General features: G+C 40.4%; 1 protein-coding gene across 1 annotated transcript; it reads right to left on the reverse strand.

The window, feature by feature from the left end:
- Window positions 1-645: 645 nt before the first annotated feature.
- On the reverse strand, window positions 646-18570 carry LOC115428285 (SNF-related serine/threonine-protein kinase-like). The gene is made up of 8 exons (XM_030147195.1): window positions 18379-18570; window positions 13612-13922; window positions 12829-13047; window positions 11974-12220; window positions 7289-7430; window positions 5070-5282; window positions 4614-4748; window positions 646-3977 (listed from the first exon to the last, which is right to left on the reverse strand). Exons 2-8 carry the CDS (start codon window positions 13732-13734, stop codon window positions 2654-2656), a joined length of 2403 nt encoding a protein of 800 aa, XP_030003055.1. The 5' UTR covers window positions 13735-13922; window positions 18379-18570; the 3' UTR covers window positions 646-2653.
- Between the last annotated feature and the right edge of the window lie 958 nt (window positions 18571-19528).

A 19528-nucleotide genomic window follows, 5' to 3' on the forward strand; every position in this document is an offset into this window, starting at 1 on the left:
ACTTTTGCATAGTCAGACTGACCTCCACATTTATTTTTTGGATTGTTTGGGTAGTGCAAGATTTAGTAACATTGCTTTTGCAAAATAGTGACAGGAGACAAGTTGTTTTGGCAGAACATGTGTACAAAATGGAGCATGTTGTGAAATTAAAATGACTAAATCCCTACAAAAGAAAACAGCACTTGGAAAAATATTTGTCTTTTTAGACTAGTTGCAGCTTGGAGGTTGTTAGAGTATGTTGGGAAAAAAAAGTACTGTACATATTGAAACTTTAATACTGACCGGTGTGGATTATGTTGTTAAGGACAATGAAAAACAACCATTATGTTAAGATTTTTTCATGGTCAAAAGTGGCAAATCCCCAAATAGCATAATGAAATTGAATGAATGGGATATTTTAGAGGGTTTGTCAATGAAAAATACTTCTATGCAATGTCTTATTTTACCCACAATGAAAACTGGTTAAACTGAGTATTTAACTTCTAACTCTAAGGCAGTTTATATAAAATTCCTTTATGGTTTTGACTTCAGCGGTGTCATAATGTCAAGGGTTTTATTGTACGTTCATGCTGATCAATGAGTTTGTTCATTAAAACTTAACACAAAGTCTATAAAAGAAACCACTTAGGAAAACAGCAAACTTCAGACCTCATTCACATCCTTTAATTTTAATAGATCTCTATCATATACATACAGTACAATATGCTAAAGACATATTTATGGCACATCCATTTTGTTTGTACATTTTGCAGTTGCTGGTATTGCTGTGAGGCTACAGTAAAGTGACCATTTCAATCTGTTGCTTAGGTATGTACGTACAGTAGTGGATTGACCTCAGTGAGTGAGAATAAGGTTGCTACAGCAAAAACACATGCACTGTCAAGGTATATATTCCACAAGGAGTGGGTCACACATCCAGCTACACAGACCGATACTTGAAGGGGCTGTGTTCTTATGCTATTTTCAAACCCCTTTTTGTTGTTTTTGTTTTGGAATATGCTACAACAGTGGCTACCGTGATCCTGGAAAGCTACAGGATATACATGGTTTAGGTTCCACCCAGTACTCGTATCATGTACACACTACATGTTGAGTCATGCACTTAGCGCTTTCAATCCCACTGAACACATATTAAGAATGACTTTTAATTGAAACAGCTGCCATTACATATCATATTTTAATCATTTTATTTTAGAGGAGATTTTAGATTTATTTTAGTGTTTATTTTTTAGGTCTGGGTGCAACCAAAACCTTGAATATGCTATAGGAGTGAAGAATAATGGTGTATACGGATCTAGTATTCAGGTTTCTACTGCAATACAACTTTACCATCAATACTACAGGTACAGAGTACTGTTAAGACTCTTCGATGTTATTAACATATGTACAAATTCTGTCAACTAACAGAGATCATCATGACAAATGAATGTGCGTTTCCTTTCAGAATCTGCATTGGACGTAGAAAAATAAAACAGTGATAGACTACAAAATATTAAGTGCCATCATCTTACTTAATCTTTCACCCTGTTATTTGTCCTCACAGTCTGAACTCTTTCAGTCAGAATTTAAAAAAGGAATAAAATGATTGTCTCAAAAATAATTTAAAAAATTAGAATAAAAAACAGCATCAAAGTACAACAAAAGATGTAACATGATAGTAAAACTGCTCAGCTTTTCCCTTTATCAGCTTATCGGAGTGATACAGGTATGTGTGGATGTGCACACAAATACATTTGGAACATATGTATACAGGGAGTTTATCGGAGCAGAGTTGTGAGGAGAAAATGTTATTAAAGCACCTCTTAAGATACTTCGGCTACGTTTATACTGCAAGACTTGGTGCTCAATACAGACTTATTATTCAAATCTGACTTTTTTTTCCCCTTTTTTTTTAAATTTCCTTGGCTATTTGCCTTTTTTTTTTTTTTTTTTTTTTAACATGTGACTAACATCAGATTCCAGTGTGAACCAGAACACAGATATCACATGCTGTTGTAAAAGTGGAGGCCAGTGAAGTCAGCACTTGCAGTCATATTTATAAGGTGATGTGCAGTGGTACACCCATTCAGCCCATTACAGTACATACCATCAAGTTTCGCTTATAGAAAAGTGTTGCTAAGAGTGTTACCGTTGAAGTCCAACACCTGACTGTCCCTTCACTGACTGCCTGTTTGTATTCAGAGTGACTCTGGCCAGAACAAAAAGTAGATGATTCAGACCAAAAAAAACCCAGTTGTATCTCATTTAAGTTCAAACACGGTCAAAAAGATCAGATTCTGTCAAATTTGCGCTGTTGTGAGTCACTTATGAGCAACATAAAAATCTGATTTCAGCCACTTTTAACTGCAGTCTGAACGTAGCCTTATTTCTTTTGTTTAAAAATACCAGAGGGCTAAAATATGCCATGTATATCTGCAGAAAATGCTTCACATACATGTGTGTGGCACCTCCATCTTTACGTCTTCAAATGTGCAAAGTTGGCAGTTCTCCCTCCCAGTTCCCCCAAAGTGGTAAACATATATGAAACATTGATAAAATAATGTCAACTCCTAACCCAGTGGGATATAATTTAAGGTGAATGATAAGGGCTATACAGAGAGGAGTGTGGAGGTGAAGCAGGTTGTAGGTGGAGTTCGGAGTGGCTGTCTGCTGTCTAGATCACTTGGCAGCAGCTGTGGGGGGTAGGGGTACAGAGCAGACCCTCCTTGGGGCTCCGGTGGATGTTGACAGACAGAGTCTTGTCGCTCAAGGGCATCTGTAATGCACGGTTCTTCATGTTCCTGTGGTTTTCCCTGGCCAGGTCCAGCTCTCCCAACCTCAGTGTGCCCGAGCATGGGCCGTCCAGCAGCGGGTCTGCCAGCGCGTCTCCCAGTGGAGGCTGGTGGTGGAGGTTCCCCCTGGGTGAAGGGCCGCCCAGGAGAGACACCTTATCCAGGCTGCCTGTAGAGCCCCCCATGCACATTCTCCACATGGGCCGGTCCTGGGTATCCCCACCGATGCCAACGCTGCCTCCACCACCTCCTCCTCCACCTCCTCCCCCCGTCAGGTTGTGGAACTGAGAACTCAAGCACAAGCTCATCAGCTTTAAGCTTTCCACCAGACCGTTGGCAGCTTTGGCTGTGCCTTTGCCTTGGCCAGAGCCAGACCCAGGACTAGCACAGGTAGAAGGACTGCCCTGCCCTGCTCCTCTTTTCTCTCTTTCCTCTTTCCTGATTTCCCTCTCATCTCCGTTTACTCCTGAAGTTCCCGTGCTTCGACCTGCTGGCTGTTGGTGATGACCCTCTGAATCATCATCACTAGTCTCTGAGCTGGGGGTCAGGGTGGCGACTGGTGCTGTGACACCAACAGTTTTAGGTGATGACATGAGCTGTGATGGTGATGGTATCCTAGAGTTCAAATTGAGGCTGAGGCTGGGTTTGGGTGGGCCAAGTCCATGCAGTTCCCACCCATCCTCATCTTCCTCATCCTCTTTTTCTTCTTCATGTATCTGGTTAAGGACTGGTGCACTCATACGGGATGTCAGCCGATTACCAGAGGATGACAGAGATGATGATGACGAAGAGGATTTGCAACGAAGCACCACCTGAGGAGGTGTAGGAAGTGAAGAGGGTGGCAGACGTTTGTCCTCTGCCCCCTCTTCTTCCTCATCCTCTTCCACACTGAAAAGACTGGGACTACGTGGCTTGCAAGGGCCCACTGTGGACAGCGCACCCAGCCTGAGTGGATTGGAGTGGGGCTTTGGCAGTGGCCTGGGCCCCCTCTCTGGGTTCTGTCGTGCAGACTGCTGGCTGGATGATGGAGTGTGGTTTTCCTGCCGTTGACTGACGTCCAACAGAGCTGTTTTTGGTCTGGGGCCTTTGTGGAGGCTTTCAGCACTACGGGCAGGGGACTGGGGGCCACCAGGGTGGGAGATAGCTGGACCCCCCAGCCCATCGCTAACATCCTGGTGGACATCCACTCTGGTTGGCCAGGACTGCCTGTGGAAGGTAAAGTGAACAGATTTATTGAGTGTTTACATTTTACACTGAGCTGCATCTTGACAGAAAAGCAGAAACACAAAGTATTGGTTTAGTTGTCAAGAGTTATATCAGACCAATCTCACTTATATATTGTTGTATAAAATTTTGAGTAAACTTTTTGTATAAAATACCAATTTTGAGATAGCAGGAACCATGAATACTGCTCATTTTGATTTTTGGAAAGAAGCAAGCTGTTTACTGATGGGAAACTATTATTCAATATCATTTATTTGCTTGTTTACAATGTGAACACTATTTTATATGTTAAATATGAAGCTGGAGTTAGCAAGTTTTTCTCCTAGCTAGCCAATTTAGATTTCTACAAACACAAAGTTGTACTGTTTTCTCCTGCTTCTAGTCTAGTAGTTGCTAGACTGAATTTCACACTTGCAAAATACCCACAGTAAAGTGTATTTTCACTCTCTGGTTAACCATTAGCCTGCAGCCACATAGTATCTATGATGAGGACATGGGTAATATCTGAGTTTTAGAGGTCAGTTCATCTTACATACTTGTCTTTTCTTGACATGTCTGAAAGTAGATACAGAGTGAGCACTGGGTTGTGTGTATATGTGTCTGTATGCCAGTGTGTACCTGAACTGGGCCTTGCTGGGGCTGGGGGATCGTGTCTGACTGTGCTGCTCTTTTTCTTGCCTCTCCCTCAGCATCCTCTCAGCCAGCAGGAAATAGGTAGCTGTGATGTGGTTGTACTGATTCGACTCCAGAGCCCTGAGAAGATGGAGGCAGACATTGATTAGTACTCCAAAACACAAGCATGTGCCGCACATCACATGTCAGCAATCAAATCTGCAACAAAACTCTGACAGTGAATCGAAAGGAAGTGACGGGGGTGAAGATTTCATTTGACATGGCTGCAAATCAGGATTGACTGCCAGCTGGTTCGAAATGGCAATTAAACTGCTGATGACACTCAATTAAGCTTTTAGTTGCACTAGTGAACCGTTGCAAAAATATGAAAGCTTACACAGGAAGAAATAGTAACACACTCATTTATGGGAGTGTGTTTGAGGCAGACAGAAGATGACATACTCAGTTATGTTGTCTCTGTCTGCGATGCCTCCAAGTACCATGCGTTGGATAATGGAGCCATGTTCCTCCTCTGACAGGCTGCGATGGGACACCAGGGGGGTGGACAGCTTGGTGGCCGGAGAGGGGTCGACACCTTGAAGCCATTTGTGGCCCTCAATCTGCTCAAGTGTTGCTCGTTTCTTGGGGTCTCTCTGCAGCATGTGGCCTATAAGACTGGAGGGAGACACACAGGAGGTCAGTATTGTGGAAGAACTGCAGAAACATGTGGTCAGAAATGGAAAGGCATATGGTGCTGTTCCTTTAGAATCTGGTAAAATGTTGAATATCAGCCTCATCTTTTTTGTTATGCTTTTGTATTTCCTAGATTACGTTATCTGCTTGTTACCTTGCCAAAATGTTTGCCATGATGGCTTCCATTGTGTCCATGCTGCCTTTCAGTAGCAGCAGTGCTCTCATGATGTACCACTCTAATGTCAGGCATTTAGAAGACACAACTTTATGTATTAAACACCAGGTCCCCTTTGAAGGCAGTATTAACATTTTACAAGTAAACACTCAGCTTCAGTGCTCCAATCCCAATCTCCATTCCAACAGCTCACTACTAAACCTTCACACACTTACTGCATTCCTAATAAATATACTTACAAAGAAATAATTATATAATGTAGTATTTACTACTATACTAAAAGCCTGACTAGGGACTGGAGATGGAAACTAGCAATAGCTATAATCTCTGTACGTAAATCATCACTTACTACAGCCTGTTTGTAACAGGTAGAAGTTATACTATGTCATTTGCATGGTCCCTATCAAATAAACTTTATAAATAAAAAAAATTTAAATATTTCTTTGTAAACGTACACCCAATATGCTTGTTTGTGTCTGTTTTACATACATGCCAGACTACACAATGACACCTATTCTTTCAAACTAACAGTGCTAACTAGCATATATCTGGCTTCCAGATTATTTCATGCATCCCATGGCACATATAGACTAGCATTACACCCACTGCCTCCATCCATGTCTTCCTGCTATGAGGAAAATGGTTTTTAGGCCACAGGGGATTTTATAGTGCAATGCTCTAAGTGGCCTCAGGAGAGATGGGCTGCAGGGCTGAGTGGTGAACCTCCCCTAGGAAACCTATTTGACATCACAGCACTATGAACTGTAGGTTATTCCTCAGGCAAAGTCTACAGAAAGGTGAATTTACAAAAAGTTTGTATAGAGGCTAGAAAATATCTGCTACTGAAGTACTTGACGGGGTCATAGACATTGAGATTGGACCAGTAAAAGCAACATGGTTCATGTTTCATTAGGCCTTTGCTGTGTTACTTTCGCTTATTCCTCATGCTGATGAATTTAACGTCATATCATCATTTAGGAGTAATTAATTTATGTTACAGAATTGTCCATTTACAGGTCATTTAATGGTCAAACACACATTTGTTAAATAAGTAACTGACTGTAAAGTATAAATGAAACTGCAAATACCGATCTCCAAGCACGACTCCCGTGTCCTGCCTGAACCACAACTAAGATTGCATTCAGTGCCCTCCACTTCCAATATGAGTGAGTGTTTATTTATTTGCTTTCCAGTAATTGTTCAGAAGCTCTGTTGGCATGATGAAGTGAATGTGAGAATTCATTCTTCAGCACTTCTGTTGAAAATTACAGATTAGCCACTCCCCATGTGTGATTTACTGCATCATTGACATAGTGGCATCTGTCGTTCTACTTGCAAACTTGTATTGTAAGTCACTTAACTGGATTAATCATTTGCACAAATAGGAAGAAATGGCCACAATGAATTTGTTTAAACAACACACCAACCCTGACTTGTGTCAATATTTGAAGTACAACATGTAAATCAACATAACCTAATCGTGTTATGTAAGAATATTATGTGTGTTTGCTAAGCTATAGCATTCAAAATGTATTCAGCACCTCCTTTGCCCTGCTCTGCTTTGACGCATTGTTAAACCCTCACAACGTTAAAAATAGAGGGCCAATTTTAAAGGGTGCATTAGATACACTTAACGCAGCACTGCATCTCTGGAAGAGCAGCTGACTGCAGTGAAAGCAGGACAACGAGGAAGCAGCGGAAAAGAGGCCGTTCTCCTCTCCCCTCGCTCTCCTTCTCTTCACACATCTATAAACATGAAATATGCAGCACCTGCAGAGTACGCCGTCCATCTGTGTGCATGTGTGTTACTCACTCTCTGCATGCTTGGGAGATGTGTGGAGGCACTGTGTATTTACAGTCCATGATCATGGTTAGTGTCTCGCTGTCGTTGGCCTCCTGGAAGGGAGGTTGACCACACACCAGCATGAACAGGATCACTCCCAAACTCCAGATATCTGTAGAAACACAAAGACAGTGCTGGATCAAAAATAATGTGAGAACAAACAGGATTTTTTTTTTTTTTTTAAGTTAGACGCCCACAGAAGTGAGAAAAATAAAGATGACAGACCAATTGAGTGAATGTCCTCTCTGCTTATTGACCTAGATAAAAAATACACAAGAGCTGTCTTCCTCCCAATTTAAATGAAGCATGAATCATATTCGATCACAGCCATTTCCATAAATATGAACTAGCTAAGGACACATCTGTCCAACCAAGGATGATGCTCTGCACTGCTGCTCGCCTGCAGCATGACGTTATATCACACACACATACACACACGTGTATGCACTGTCTCACAAAACACACAGTCTGTGGAAAGTGGGTTAACATGTTCATCCCTTAAAGCTTTATACGAATGCTAATTTTATGGAACAGTTCTCTTGGTCCGATTAGCTGTTTTAAAAGAGCAACTTTTGGCTCCTGGCATTCGCTGCCACGCCATTCAACAACATGGTCCACTGACACACATCCTGCAGTCATATACCATCTACAAGGAGAGAGATAGAAGCATGAAAGCAGGGAGTGACTTAGTCATTCTGCAGACCTGCTCTTAACCAGCAGTTTGCAGGAATAGTTGAGGATTTAGGTTAAGGCTGAATGACGTGCAAATAAACAATAATTAGTTTGAAAGACTGCAGTATGAGTCATAATTCTAACAGGAATGAGAGTTTTTGCATTACATTTTTGTTGGGAAGCAAACAAATGATAATTAGGGTTATTTTACTGGGGTTTGTACCAAGCAAGAGGGGTTGAGTGATCATTTTCTTTTGTCCTCAGATGCTTTTTTTTACATTGTGAGCTTATATTATCACTTATCTGTTTTGCTGTGCATGCATATTTTGATGTTGAAAAAAGTATTTTGAATGGTCTTCATCTAGAGTTTTATAGCAATGACTTGTGAATGCTATTACTATCAACTTAGCTACTTTTAACTCCACTTTATATTTTGAATTGGTATTTATTTTTGCCCTTTGGCCCCTGGTATTTGCTTAAGTTGACTTGAGTTGAGTTTGGTACCATGAGAAGGATTTTGTTGCCAACCAAACAGAGGATTATATGGACCTCCTCATTTGACTCCAGCTTGGTTTTACACGTTGCCATGTCAGCAGTGGTACAGTATACTCATAAAAAGACTAATATAGCCTACAGTGAGTAGAGTATCTTGATTATTTAAAAATGGCAGCAACAACCATAGCCTAATGGAATACCAAAAATGTTTAACAGTAGGCAATGGATTTATGGAGTTCTTCTAATTAGTTTGCTGTTATGGTTTGAAATAACAATTACAAGAGGCAATTAAACATGAAACAGTAAAATGAAAGACACTAGAAGGTATTGCAGCATTTTTAGAGCATTTCTTTGAACCGACATCTGTTAATATACACATCCCCTGTAAATATCTACATCCTGCAGCAGATTATCACATATTACTTGAACTTATCCTGTACTCATGAATCAGTTTGATGTTATATGAAAAGCTACAATATTAAATGCTGTAAACTAATCCTAAAGAGTTTATCCTCCTCAGCAACCCTGACTATTTGCTGTCCCTTGAGTGTGCCAGGATAGGCGAGAGATTTCAATCTGTTGAGGTAAATGTGCCAGTTTACTGTGGGTGGTGAGTACTTATTGCTCTGAGGCTGCGAAGGAGCGTAAACGCTGCTGCTGCAGTCCCCATCACCATCTTACCCCCGGCCGATGTATCCTAGCAACCGTGACCCTGCTCTCTCATTACTTGCGTCAGCCGTCCACCAAACTTCCTTCCGAGATAACTTTATTTATAAACCAGATGGCTGACACATCTCTGGATAACACTGTTCATGTCAATGCACATTAGCATGAGTGCTGCTAACTACAGCGGCTACTTAGTGGGTGACAGCTGCAGTGTAAACATCCTTTTTTGTTGCCCTGCGATGCATTGTAATACCAACTGCTTCCTCAAGATAACCAACAACCACTCCTTTGTGTCTTGACACCACTAACCCCCACAGGGTAAGTAGGCCGAGTTCAGCATCCTGTCCTGCTTATCATCTTTGTCCAACACTTGATCGTTTCCTGAAATATTTTCATTTTGTCCAAATATGTCATGAATTATGCATGTGTTCAAGATATGTTCTTTGAGATTGTTATTATGTAAGATTCATTTATTTTTGGCTTAGCAGGTAGCATAAATCTATATTTAACCCTCGGATTAGTGAAGAAGAAAGGGTTGACCACACACAGCATGACAGCAAAAGACAAAAAAAAAGCATCTTTTAATAGCACTTACTAGTCCAGGAGTGACTCAGAAACATGCAGACACTGCCCAAAAAGGGTGATTTTAGTTATGCACATGGTAACAAATATAAACTCTGGAAAAACCTCTGCTTTAACAGGAATATCGAGAAAAACAACAGGGACCACCAGTCAGGTACTGCATTATAAAAGCAGCACCAAAAGAATATTAAAGGAAACCAAATGATCTTATATTGTAAAATGCACATAGGCTGAGTAAACAAATATAAAACTATAAGTCTAGTCACTAAAACCCAATAAAACTGATAAAAATGTCAAATTTGCACACATTACAAGCAACAAAGAGCCAGTTATTTAAGATGGACTTAATGTTCTTATCATTCAGCTGTGCAGGTGGTTTCATTCTTAAAGTAAGGAAAACAGTCTTGTTCTTCTGCTGCTTATTACTGGTTAAATATAGCTCAGTATAAACTACAATATATTATTAAGATAAATTTTGATACATTTTCTTACAATTATACAATTATATGACTTTCCTACTGAAAAATATGCCTGACATTATTATGTTTATTATTATGTTGTTTTTATACAACTCTTCCCAGATGCATTTTTATTTTCTGCAGTGCAACATTAGTTCAGTAACTTCACAGGATCACAATACCTAAGCATGTGAGACCATGATGAAGCTGAGATTTTCTCTGCTGCTGCCATACCTCACACCTGAGATTAATTCATGAAAGTGGCTTGTTGTGTGTTTCTGAAGTTTCACGTGTTCATCTCTCGCTAATTGGCTCCTTCTGTACTGCTCTGTAGGACTGAATGCTGGTGCAACATTCTGCTTTCTATTTTGGATCACTTTTCTCAAATTATTTTCAGCACTTGCTCAAAAGACAAAAAAACCCCCCACTCCAAACATGAGATAAGCTAAGTGAGGACAGCTTCTTTATCTCTGCAACAAGCTGGGCTCGTCGCCACCTGGCACATCATCAACAAACTCAACACCCTACAGACTTTCAGCAGGTACCTTGGCAGCAAAATAATCCCAGGTCAGGTTACCTCAAAGCCCTGTACGTCAAGACTGCTGACCTCCATTCAGCCAGTTTCACATCCAACCGCACTGCCGATAGAATCACATGACATTACATCCCGGCTGGATGGATAATCCCCACAATCAAAACATCATCATGTCATCTGAATGAACAATAGGACACAGACTGAGGACGGAACACATACATGGACAGACAACACTAACAATCATCTGATTTGTCGTCTGGGTCAAGAGCTCAGACGGGCTTTTGCAGGACAGCTGACCGCAGATATCACACTACCATACTATTGAACACCAGCACAGACACACACACACACAGTGTTATTGCTCTACTTTCAGTATTTGGAATCATCGCTCCGCTCATCTGCTTAGCACAAAAGACAGCAAGAGAGTGAAAGCAGACAGAAGAAAATAGCCACTGCAAACCCACTCAGTCAGAAAAATAGAAAATGCGCCTGTCTTGCTGCTGTATTTTTTCCACTCTTGCTGTGACGCAGTGGCCTCTGAATAGAAAGAGGCTCTAGCAATGCCTCTCTTCACTCTGTTTTCCTCTCTTTTCCCCTTCAAAGGTCTCTCTCTCTCCTCTTTACCCAACTCTTCACACTTCTTCTTCATTTCTTTTACATTACATCGTAATTTAATATGGGAAAGAAGGAGTGGTGGTGACAGCAGAAAGGCTGCTGAAGGTGCATGTGTGTATGTGCTATAAACACAGAAACGGAGAGTGCTGAGAAAGCTAAAAAAAACAACAAAAAAACATTACAGTCTAGTGAGAGGTTTTATTTTCTTGTATGCAGAAAGACTATGAGTGTGGATGTCACTAAACTGCAAGCAGATGCAGCACTGCAAAACCGTGACTTAATTACAAAAGCAATCATCAGATTTCCTGCAACTGACCATAATCTTTTGTACTTTGTGTAGGTCCTCTGACGCTCGGCACACTGATAAGACTGTCAGTGGGACAGAGTATCTTCACAATCCATCTACAAGTACTACAGGTCACATAGTCTGCTCAAAGTGTGTGCAGGGCCATCGGTTGGTGATATCAGTAGAGATACTGTGTGAATGTGAAAGCTAACCAGGCTGAATTACCATGACAAAGGACAAAGACCAATGTCCCAGTGCAGGAGAAGACTGTGATAAAGACTCTGATAAGTCAGCAGTCACCTCGGGGCCGCCTAACCTACATCCCACTGTCAGATTCTGGACTCACCTACAGCGGGAGCATCATACTCGTCCCCCAGTAATATTTCAGGAGCAGAGTAAGCCAGGGAGCCACACGAGGTGTTGAGTTTTTTCCCTGGTTGAAACCTGTTGCTGAAGCCGAAGTCGGTAAGCTTCACTACGCCCTTCTTCTCGAAGAACACAACGTTCTCTGGCTTTAGATCCCTGTGCACCACATGTAGCCGGTGACAGTAGGAGATGGCGTGGACGATTTGGGCGAAGTAACACTTGGCCACCTTGGATAAAAAAAAGAGAAAGATGACAGGATTAAGTCAACATTATTTATGGGTATCTATCTATCTATCTATCTATCTATCTATCTATCTATCTATCTATCTATCTATCTATCTATCTATCTATCTATCTATCTATCTATCTATCTATCTATCCATCCATCCATCCATCCATCCATCCATCCATCCATCCATCCCTCAAAGCTAGACTTATCATCATGTCGTGACAGTTTCCCTTCTTTACTTGAGATACAACTTCATTACCCAAGTACAAACACCTCATTTTCCTTCTGTCGTCTGGAATCGATTATCTGTGAATCTGCATGCATAATGCATTGGTGAACTTCTAACTACCTTTGAATTGCCCTTCACTGCATTTTCACAAAACTGTCTTGAAAAAGCCAAAGACTTTCAAAGTACTGTTGCCTAAAAACTGTAGCTTTCAGACTCCTTACAGTTAACATCAATATGATTCTGTACTGATCTCTTTTGACCTTCACTCATCTCCAAGCACCTCCAAGGTCTGGTATTAAAAAGGAATGGGACTGGTGTCTCTCTGAGTTGAGGACACTTCTTCATGTTGTGTTCACCATCATCTAGTCATTACTCACCTCCTCGCTGAGGCCGCCATCGTGTTTCATGATGCAGTCGTACATGTCTCCTCCATCTCCCAGCTCCAGAATGAGGTAGAGCTTGGTGGCTGTGTCTATCACCTCGTAAAGGCGCACCACGTTGGGGTGCTGCACCAGTTTCATGCAGCGAACCTCTTGGAAAAGGTGACCTCTTGCCACCGGATCAAGCTTAGTCTTATCTATCACTTTCACTGCGACCTGAAAGAGCGACAGTTAAAGACAAATAAGAACTGTGATGTAAACCATTGTTTTTCTACTGCAGTTTTGAGGGTAAGGGTATGTTTTGGCTTTCTGGAGCTACAAGTGACCACATTTGGACAAAACAATGGAGGTCTTTTAAACTTTATCAACAGAACAGAACAATCTGTGCAGAGCAGATCTATTTGATGGTCTGACATCTTAACCTCAGCTACAGTTGAGCTGTCTGTCAAGAAAAAGAAATATTTAATCCAAAAAACAGAAACTGACTCAGCAGGGGGCGGGCTGCCAATCACTCCTGTCAGTCAAAGCTCAACACAGCAGATACAAGAGACTGTTTTTGCCTTAAATATTAATAACAGAGCAATAAGTTGCAAACAGAGCACCAGTACACTTGTTACAAGGTCCAAATGAAGTGAAAGAGTCAAAATTACTCCCAGAGATAATATACTGACACAGCATTTAAATGTTTTTTTGGGAAACCAGCACAATGACAAGGTCTGTTTAGAAAAAAAGTCTCATCAGCCACATATTTAGACACAGAAACACTATGGTGAGACCCACCTTTTCTCCAGTGAACACATGTCGGGCCAGTTTGACCACAGCAAAGTGCCCACGGCCTAGCGTCTTGTCAAGGTCATACAGCCCAGCGATCTTCCCGTCATGATGGCGTTTGAGCCCCGCCATGGCTGCCGGCGGACAACGGAGGAAAGAGCTGCCTTCTGTCACCTGCTGGTGTCCAGTCAGTTGTCCATCTCTTCTTGAAGAAGATGAAGGTTGGTGTTTGGGGGGCTGATCAGAGCTTCTGGTCAAAGTAGTAATTTGCAGTAAAATGGACTCACTTCAATTCCATTTCCGGCAACCAATGGAAAAAACTGTGCAAAGAGGAGACAGATATAGGTGAGTGTTGAGGACTATTTAAAGCCCAAGTAAAATCAGATTTGATATTTCAGTGTTTAATATCATCAGTCTTGTGCGACATGCTCCAGTATATGGCTGCACTGTGATAACAAATGTTGGTGATATTCTGGAATTTATCATTTCCTGAAAACAATAAAAACTTCTGTTGACTCATACCCCAGCTTGAGGACATAAACTGTACTAAATTTTTGTCCAATAAAATGCTTTCTTGTATTTTAACGTCCACTGCAGATGATCCATGAACTAGCTGGCAGTTATATTTTATTATGGGCCATTTCAGGCCTTTCCAGACTGGGTTCCCTCCCTGGATTCCTGCATAAAATAAGCAAATTCCACACTTCAACCATTTCATGAGGGCTTCGGTGTAGATATGAAACTGTGCGTATGCTCTACGTCAAACACACATCATATCTTCTTTTAACAACTGAAGTTATATCATTTGATCTTTCTGCCTCTCAAGCATGTCAAAACTTTACTTTTCTGAACTACGTCATCTCAAATATCTCCCTACCAACATGTCTAACTCCTGCTGTGTTCACCATGAGCTTCTGTCATCATGCAGTGCATTTTTTCACAGCCCTGATTATGAAACGATGCCTTCAGGGGTGGTATACCATTCCTCTTCCAGGAATCTACCTGCGTGCCAAAAGCGTGGAGAAATACAATGTAAAGGCGAGGAACATTCCTGGGAGGTGACCCTAATCAAGGTGTGTTCCACTCACCTGGATTCTCAGAGACAACAGGAAGCCAAATAATCGTTGCCAGGGATCACGCCCACTTCATAACTGTGCTAACATGCAGAGAGATGAAAAACTAGCAACGTCTGTAACCCAGCAGCAATCTGTGTGTGTTACTAAAATGAAACTATGTACAACTAAATAGCTCTTTGGGGTTTCTATTTGATCTGTGACCTGAGAGAAAAGAGTGAGTCACTTTTCATATATTAGGAAGCTGACATCTCTATCTGTCTGTCTCACCCTCTCAAACACACAGACACAAAAGTAATCTCAACGGTGCTGATCTCCTCGCCTCACTCTGACACTGACAGCACGTAGGTGTTGACATTTCAAAAAAACTGAAAGGCACAAACAGTCGCGGCCCCTTTTATTTATTTACTGACTAACACATGCAAAGCTGTGGCCCACTAGTCAGGCTGACATCGCAGGACAGATGACGTCAAAGTGGGCTGAGGTGCACTCGTGGCCTGGTGTGTTGACCTCAGTCAAACCTGGGGCATTAACATTAACTCATCAACAAACCACTGAGCCCCAGATCACCTTCTGGATCCTTAATGCCGTGCACGTGTAATCATTTGATCGGTTTTAAACACGTGAACTTACCTGTTCAGGTGTGCGGTATATATTGTGAAATCAGAGATTCTCTTCATGTCAACCGGCTGTACTGTACCAGTCAAACACGCTTTAAAGCTGGTTGTGTAACTGTACTGTTCTAATGTGCTGGTGCTGTATTGATTTACAAGGTGCAAGTGCGTGCACACAAAAGTACACAAACACAGAAGAGGTCGAGGACCTACTATAATAACTAGCACAGGGGAGATTAGAGACACGCCCATCATGATACAAGGATAATTCTTACTTTACCAGGATTTTCAGTATGGTTGTAGAGGGTTTAGGTGTTGTGTAAAGATTAGGCCTTTCTGCAAAACTTTAGGAGCTAGAATATTAAAATTTTATCTCAATAATAGATGAAACCTTGTCTGAAAAGCTAATGTGATATATTTTTCTGCACTTAAGTCTTACATGAACTATTAAGTAGAAATACAGTGCTAATGAGAATTGATCCAATGTCATAAAACGTAATACTGTGATATTTTCTTAATCCTCCTGTGACACTCTGCAAATAGGAACTCACTATCAAGTCTATGGTTAGCTTGAAAATCAGATAAATCGCACAGAAATCAATTTGGTATAAGATAAATAATCTTATACAGGAGCAAAGATATTAAGATCCATTGCTATTATGCAAGTGTTAACAACCCCTTGGATCCCATCTATTTCAGACTGTGGCCACTTACAACCTTGCATCATTCAATGAACATGATTTAAAAAAAAAAAAAAAGTAGCCTGAACATGTATTAAGATGAGCTGCATAAGACTGTATATTACTGTAATACAGATGTGTTGAGCTCATTTTAGTTCAAGGTCCACATTCAGCCCAATTTGATCTCCACCAGTAAAACCAGTAAAATAATAACATAATAATCTATAAGTAACAACTCATAACATTTCTCTTTATTTTAGTGCAAAAAAGGAACAGTGAAACTTTACCAATATGATGCTTCAGCTTCATATTCATACCTTTAGTAACAAGTAAAAAATATGGTTGAAATTCCACTTGACTTTCTTATGAAATTTCAGGTTGTTCATAGATTAATCACATTTTCTTGTGAAAAATTATCATTTAATTTCACTTTAAAACAACAACAACAACAAAAGAGTTGTCATCATTAATTGGCTATTATGCTATTATTTTACTGGACTGACACACTTAAGATTAAATTGGGCTGTAGCCCATGTGGCTCCTGAACTACAAATGAGTCTGACACCCTTGACTGTTTATATCTTTATTGTTAATAAATATTGCACTTTGAAAATTCATCCAGTGGGACTGGACCCTTTGGTTTCAGCCTGCTGACTGTATGTTTGACATCCCTGCTGTAATATCTTTAATTTTCTGTTAATAGTCTTGTAATTTTACTTTATCTAGATGATGAACCACCTCTGTACTTGTACCAGAAAGCACTAGAATAGATGGAAAACACACATGCAGCATGGATTATTCTGTGCATTATTGGTTCAGTATTCTAACTGGATCCATCACATGTGCACATTTCTTGTCTAAATGAAGAGCTTAGCAAACAAATCAACATTTCATGTACACGGATATATATAATTTGGCTATTGTGTTTTTTTTGTTTTGCTTTGTTTTGTTTTTTGTGATTTGTGTCTGTTAAAGGGGTCTCAAACATGCAGCCCGGGGGCCAAATGCGGCCCGCCAAACGTTCCAATCCGGCCCATGGGATGAATGAGCAAAGTGCAAAAATTCCACAGTCAAGGCTGTCAAATGTATTTCAGCTCAGGTTCCACATACAGACCAATATGATCTAACGTAAAATAATAACATAATAACCTACAGACTATAACGACTCCATATTTTCTTCTTGGCTTGATGTGAAAAAAATAATCTTACATTACGCCTATAAATAATGACAACTTCAATTTTTTGTCTTTGTTTTAGTACAAAAAATAACATTAAATTATGAAAATATTTACATTTACAAACTATCCTGTAACAATAAAATGTGAATAACCTGAACAAATATGAACCTGAAATGTCTAAAGAAAATTAAGCACAATTTCAACAATTTTCTGCCTGTTACTAAGTATTTAGTGTCTTCGTAGATCTGATCCGTAATGCACATGTAGAAATGATAATTTGAGGCATGATATTGTTAAAATTGCACTTATTTTTCTTAAGAAATTTCATTTTTTTCAGGTTATTCACATCTTTTTTGAATAGTTTATGAAAGTAAGTATTTTCATAATTTAATGTTTTGTTTCTTTTTTTTTTTTTTTGCACTAAAACACAGACAAAAATTTGGAGTTGTCATTATTTATAGGTTATTATGCTATTATTTTACCGGTCTGGCCCACTTGAGATCAAATCGGGCTGAATGTGGCCCCTGAAAGAAAATGAGTTTGAGACCCCTGGTGTATTGGTTCTTGTCTATTGTCATTTATCAGTTTTTTGCTTTTCCTTCATGGCTGTTGTCTTTTTTTTTGTTTTGGTTGTTGTTGCCTTTTTTTTTTTTTTTTTTTTTTTCATCTCTGGTGACTTGTAGTTTCTTGTTGTTTGTGATTTTGTGAGTACAAATCAAAATAAATAAGTCAAAAAATCCAATCAGCATTTCCTTCTACAGAATCCATCACAAGACTCTATGAAGAAGTAAAGTTACAAGCAGAGGAACACATTAAGCTTCCAGTGAGATTAAATATTAATGCTAGAGGCATCAGATGACATATTCACTCCTGTGTGTCCTCTCAGGTTGATGAAGGATGCTTATGTTCAGGGGTATTTTCAGTGCATACATATAGGCGCTGCTGTCCATATGGGACCCCCCCCCAACCCTGTTTCTGTCAACACGCCTGCTGGCCGCATTCACAGCCTGCGCCAACCCCACGCGCACTGGATGAAATCTGTGAAGCCACGAGCTGCGTGGTGAAGGATGCGCACCAAGGTTAGTTACCCCCCCCCCCCCCCCCCCCCACACACACACACACACACACACATCTTCCTTCTCCTCACTGAAAACCGTCGGAGCCCCCTCTAACTTGACACATATTACTCCACGGGCCCACACCGACAGCCGACCACCACAGTCCTACTTACCCACGCACAGGGATCCGAAGCACCGCCCCTGGTCCGGCTCTGGTCCCTTTAAACTGCCGCCCTTCGGTTGGGGCTGAAAAGGTGAATCCGCCGTGGGTTAGTTAGTGAACACTGACAGCAAACCAGTCACAGATTATTCCAATGAGTCCCTGCGTGGATCTGTCACAGTCACGTCAGGCTGTCCCTCCTCTTTCTGATCCCGCACATGCGTCAAGTGGAGGAGGTAGTTAGGCCGGAAAAACGGAAGCCCCCTTCAAAATAAAAGCATATGTTGTTCAAGGATACTTAGACTGAAGAGGACTGGAACTCCTCATCCTGCCACTGTTAATCTACTGGGAAAACATCTACTGGAAATCTACTAATACAGAAGGCCTTAATGAAATGTGATGCATTTATTGTTATTCATTTGAATGGTTTTACTGTTTTATACTTTTACTGTGTTTTCATTGTATGAATGTGAGCAGCAAGATTACACAACATTTTGGTATATCCAAATCTACTTCTCTTCTCTTCTCTTCTCTTGCCTGAAATTTCTAGTAGTTGATTAAAAAAAAAACCAAAAACCTTACAAATAAAAATATATGAGTTGAGAGAGACAGTCACAATACATAAAAAGACATGACAAACTGAAGCTGAAACTGAAGAACTGTGGTACTGTTTATCTTTCAAATGTTCATTGTTCGTCGGTTTAAGATGCTGCAGCTCTTTCATAATTCATAAATTGAGTGATTGTTTGTTCAGTATTAATTGTCAGCCTTGTAAATACAAGCTCGACTGTGCAGTAATCTCAACCTGGCTTTTCTACCTCCGTCCATAATAATATACATTATATAGACTAAATGTCATCTAAAATTAACATTTATTCGCAACATACTATAGCAAACTATTACATGATCAAAAACAAATTAATTTTAGCAAAAGAATTTCTTCGTCTGGGGTCGCCAGAAATTTGTGATGTTAAAATGGGGTCACAAGCCAAAAAAGGTAAAGATCCACTGTCTTAGGCCTTGTGGATGAAATTCAGTGTAGTTGGTAAGAGTTGCATGTGGAGCAATTTAGCTCATGAATCACTAAAAGATAGATAGATAGATAGATAGATAGATAGATAGATAGATAGATAGATAGATAGATAGATAGATAGATAGATAGA

Source organism: Sphaeramia orbicularis, chromosome 11 (genome assembly GCF_902148855.1).
Source record: "Sphaeramia orbicularis chromosome 11, fSphaOr1.1, whole genome shotgun sequence".
NCBI classification, from domain to species: Eukaryota; Metazoa; Chordata; class Actinopteri; order Kurtiformes; family Apogonidae; genus Sphaeramia; species Sphaeramia orbicularis.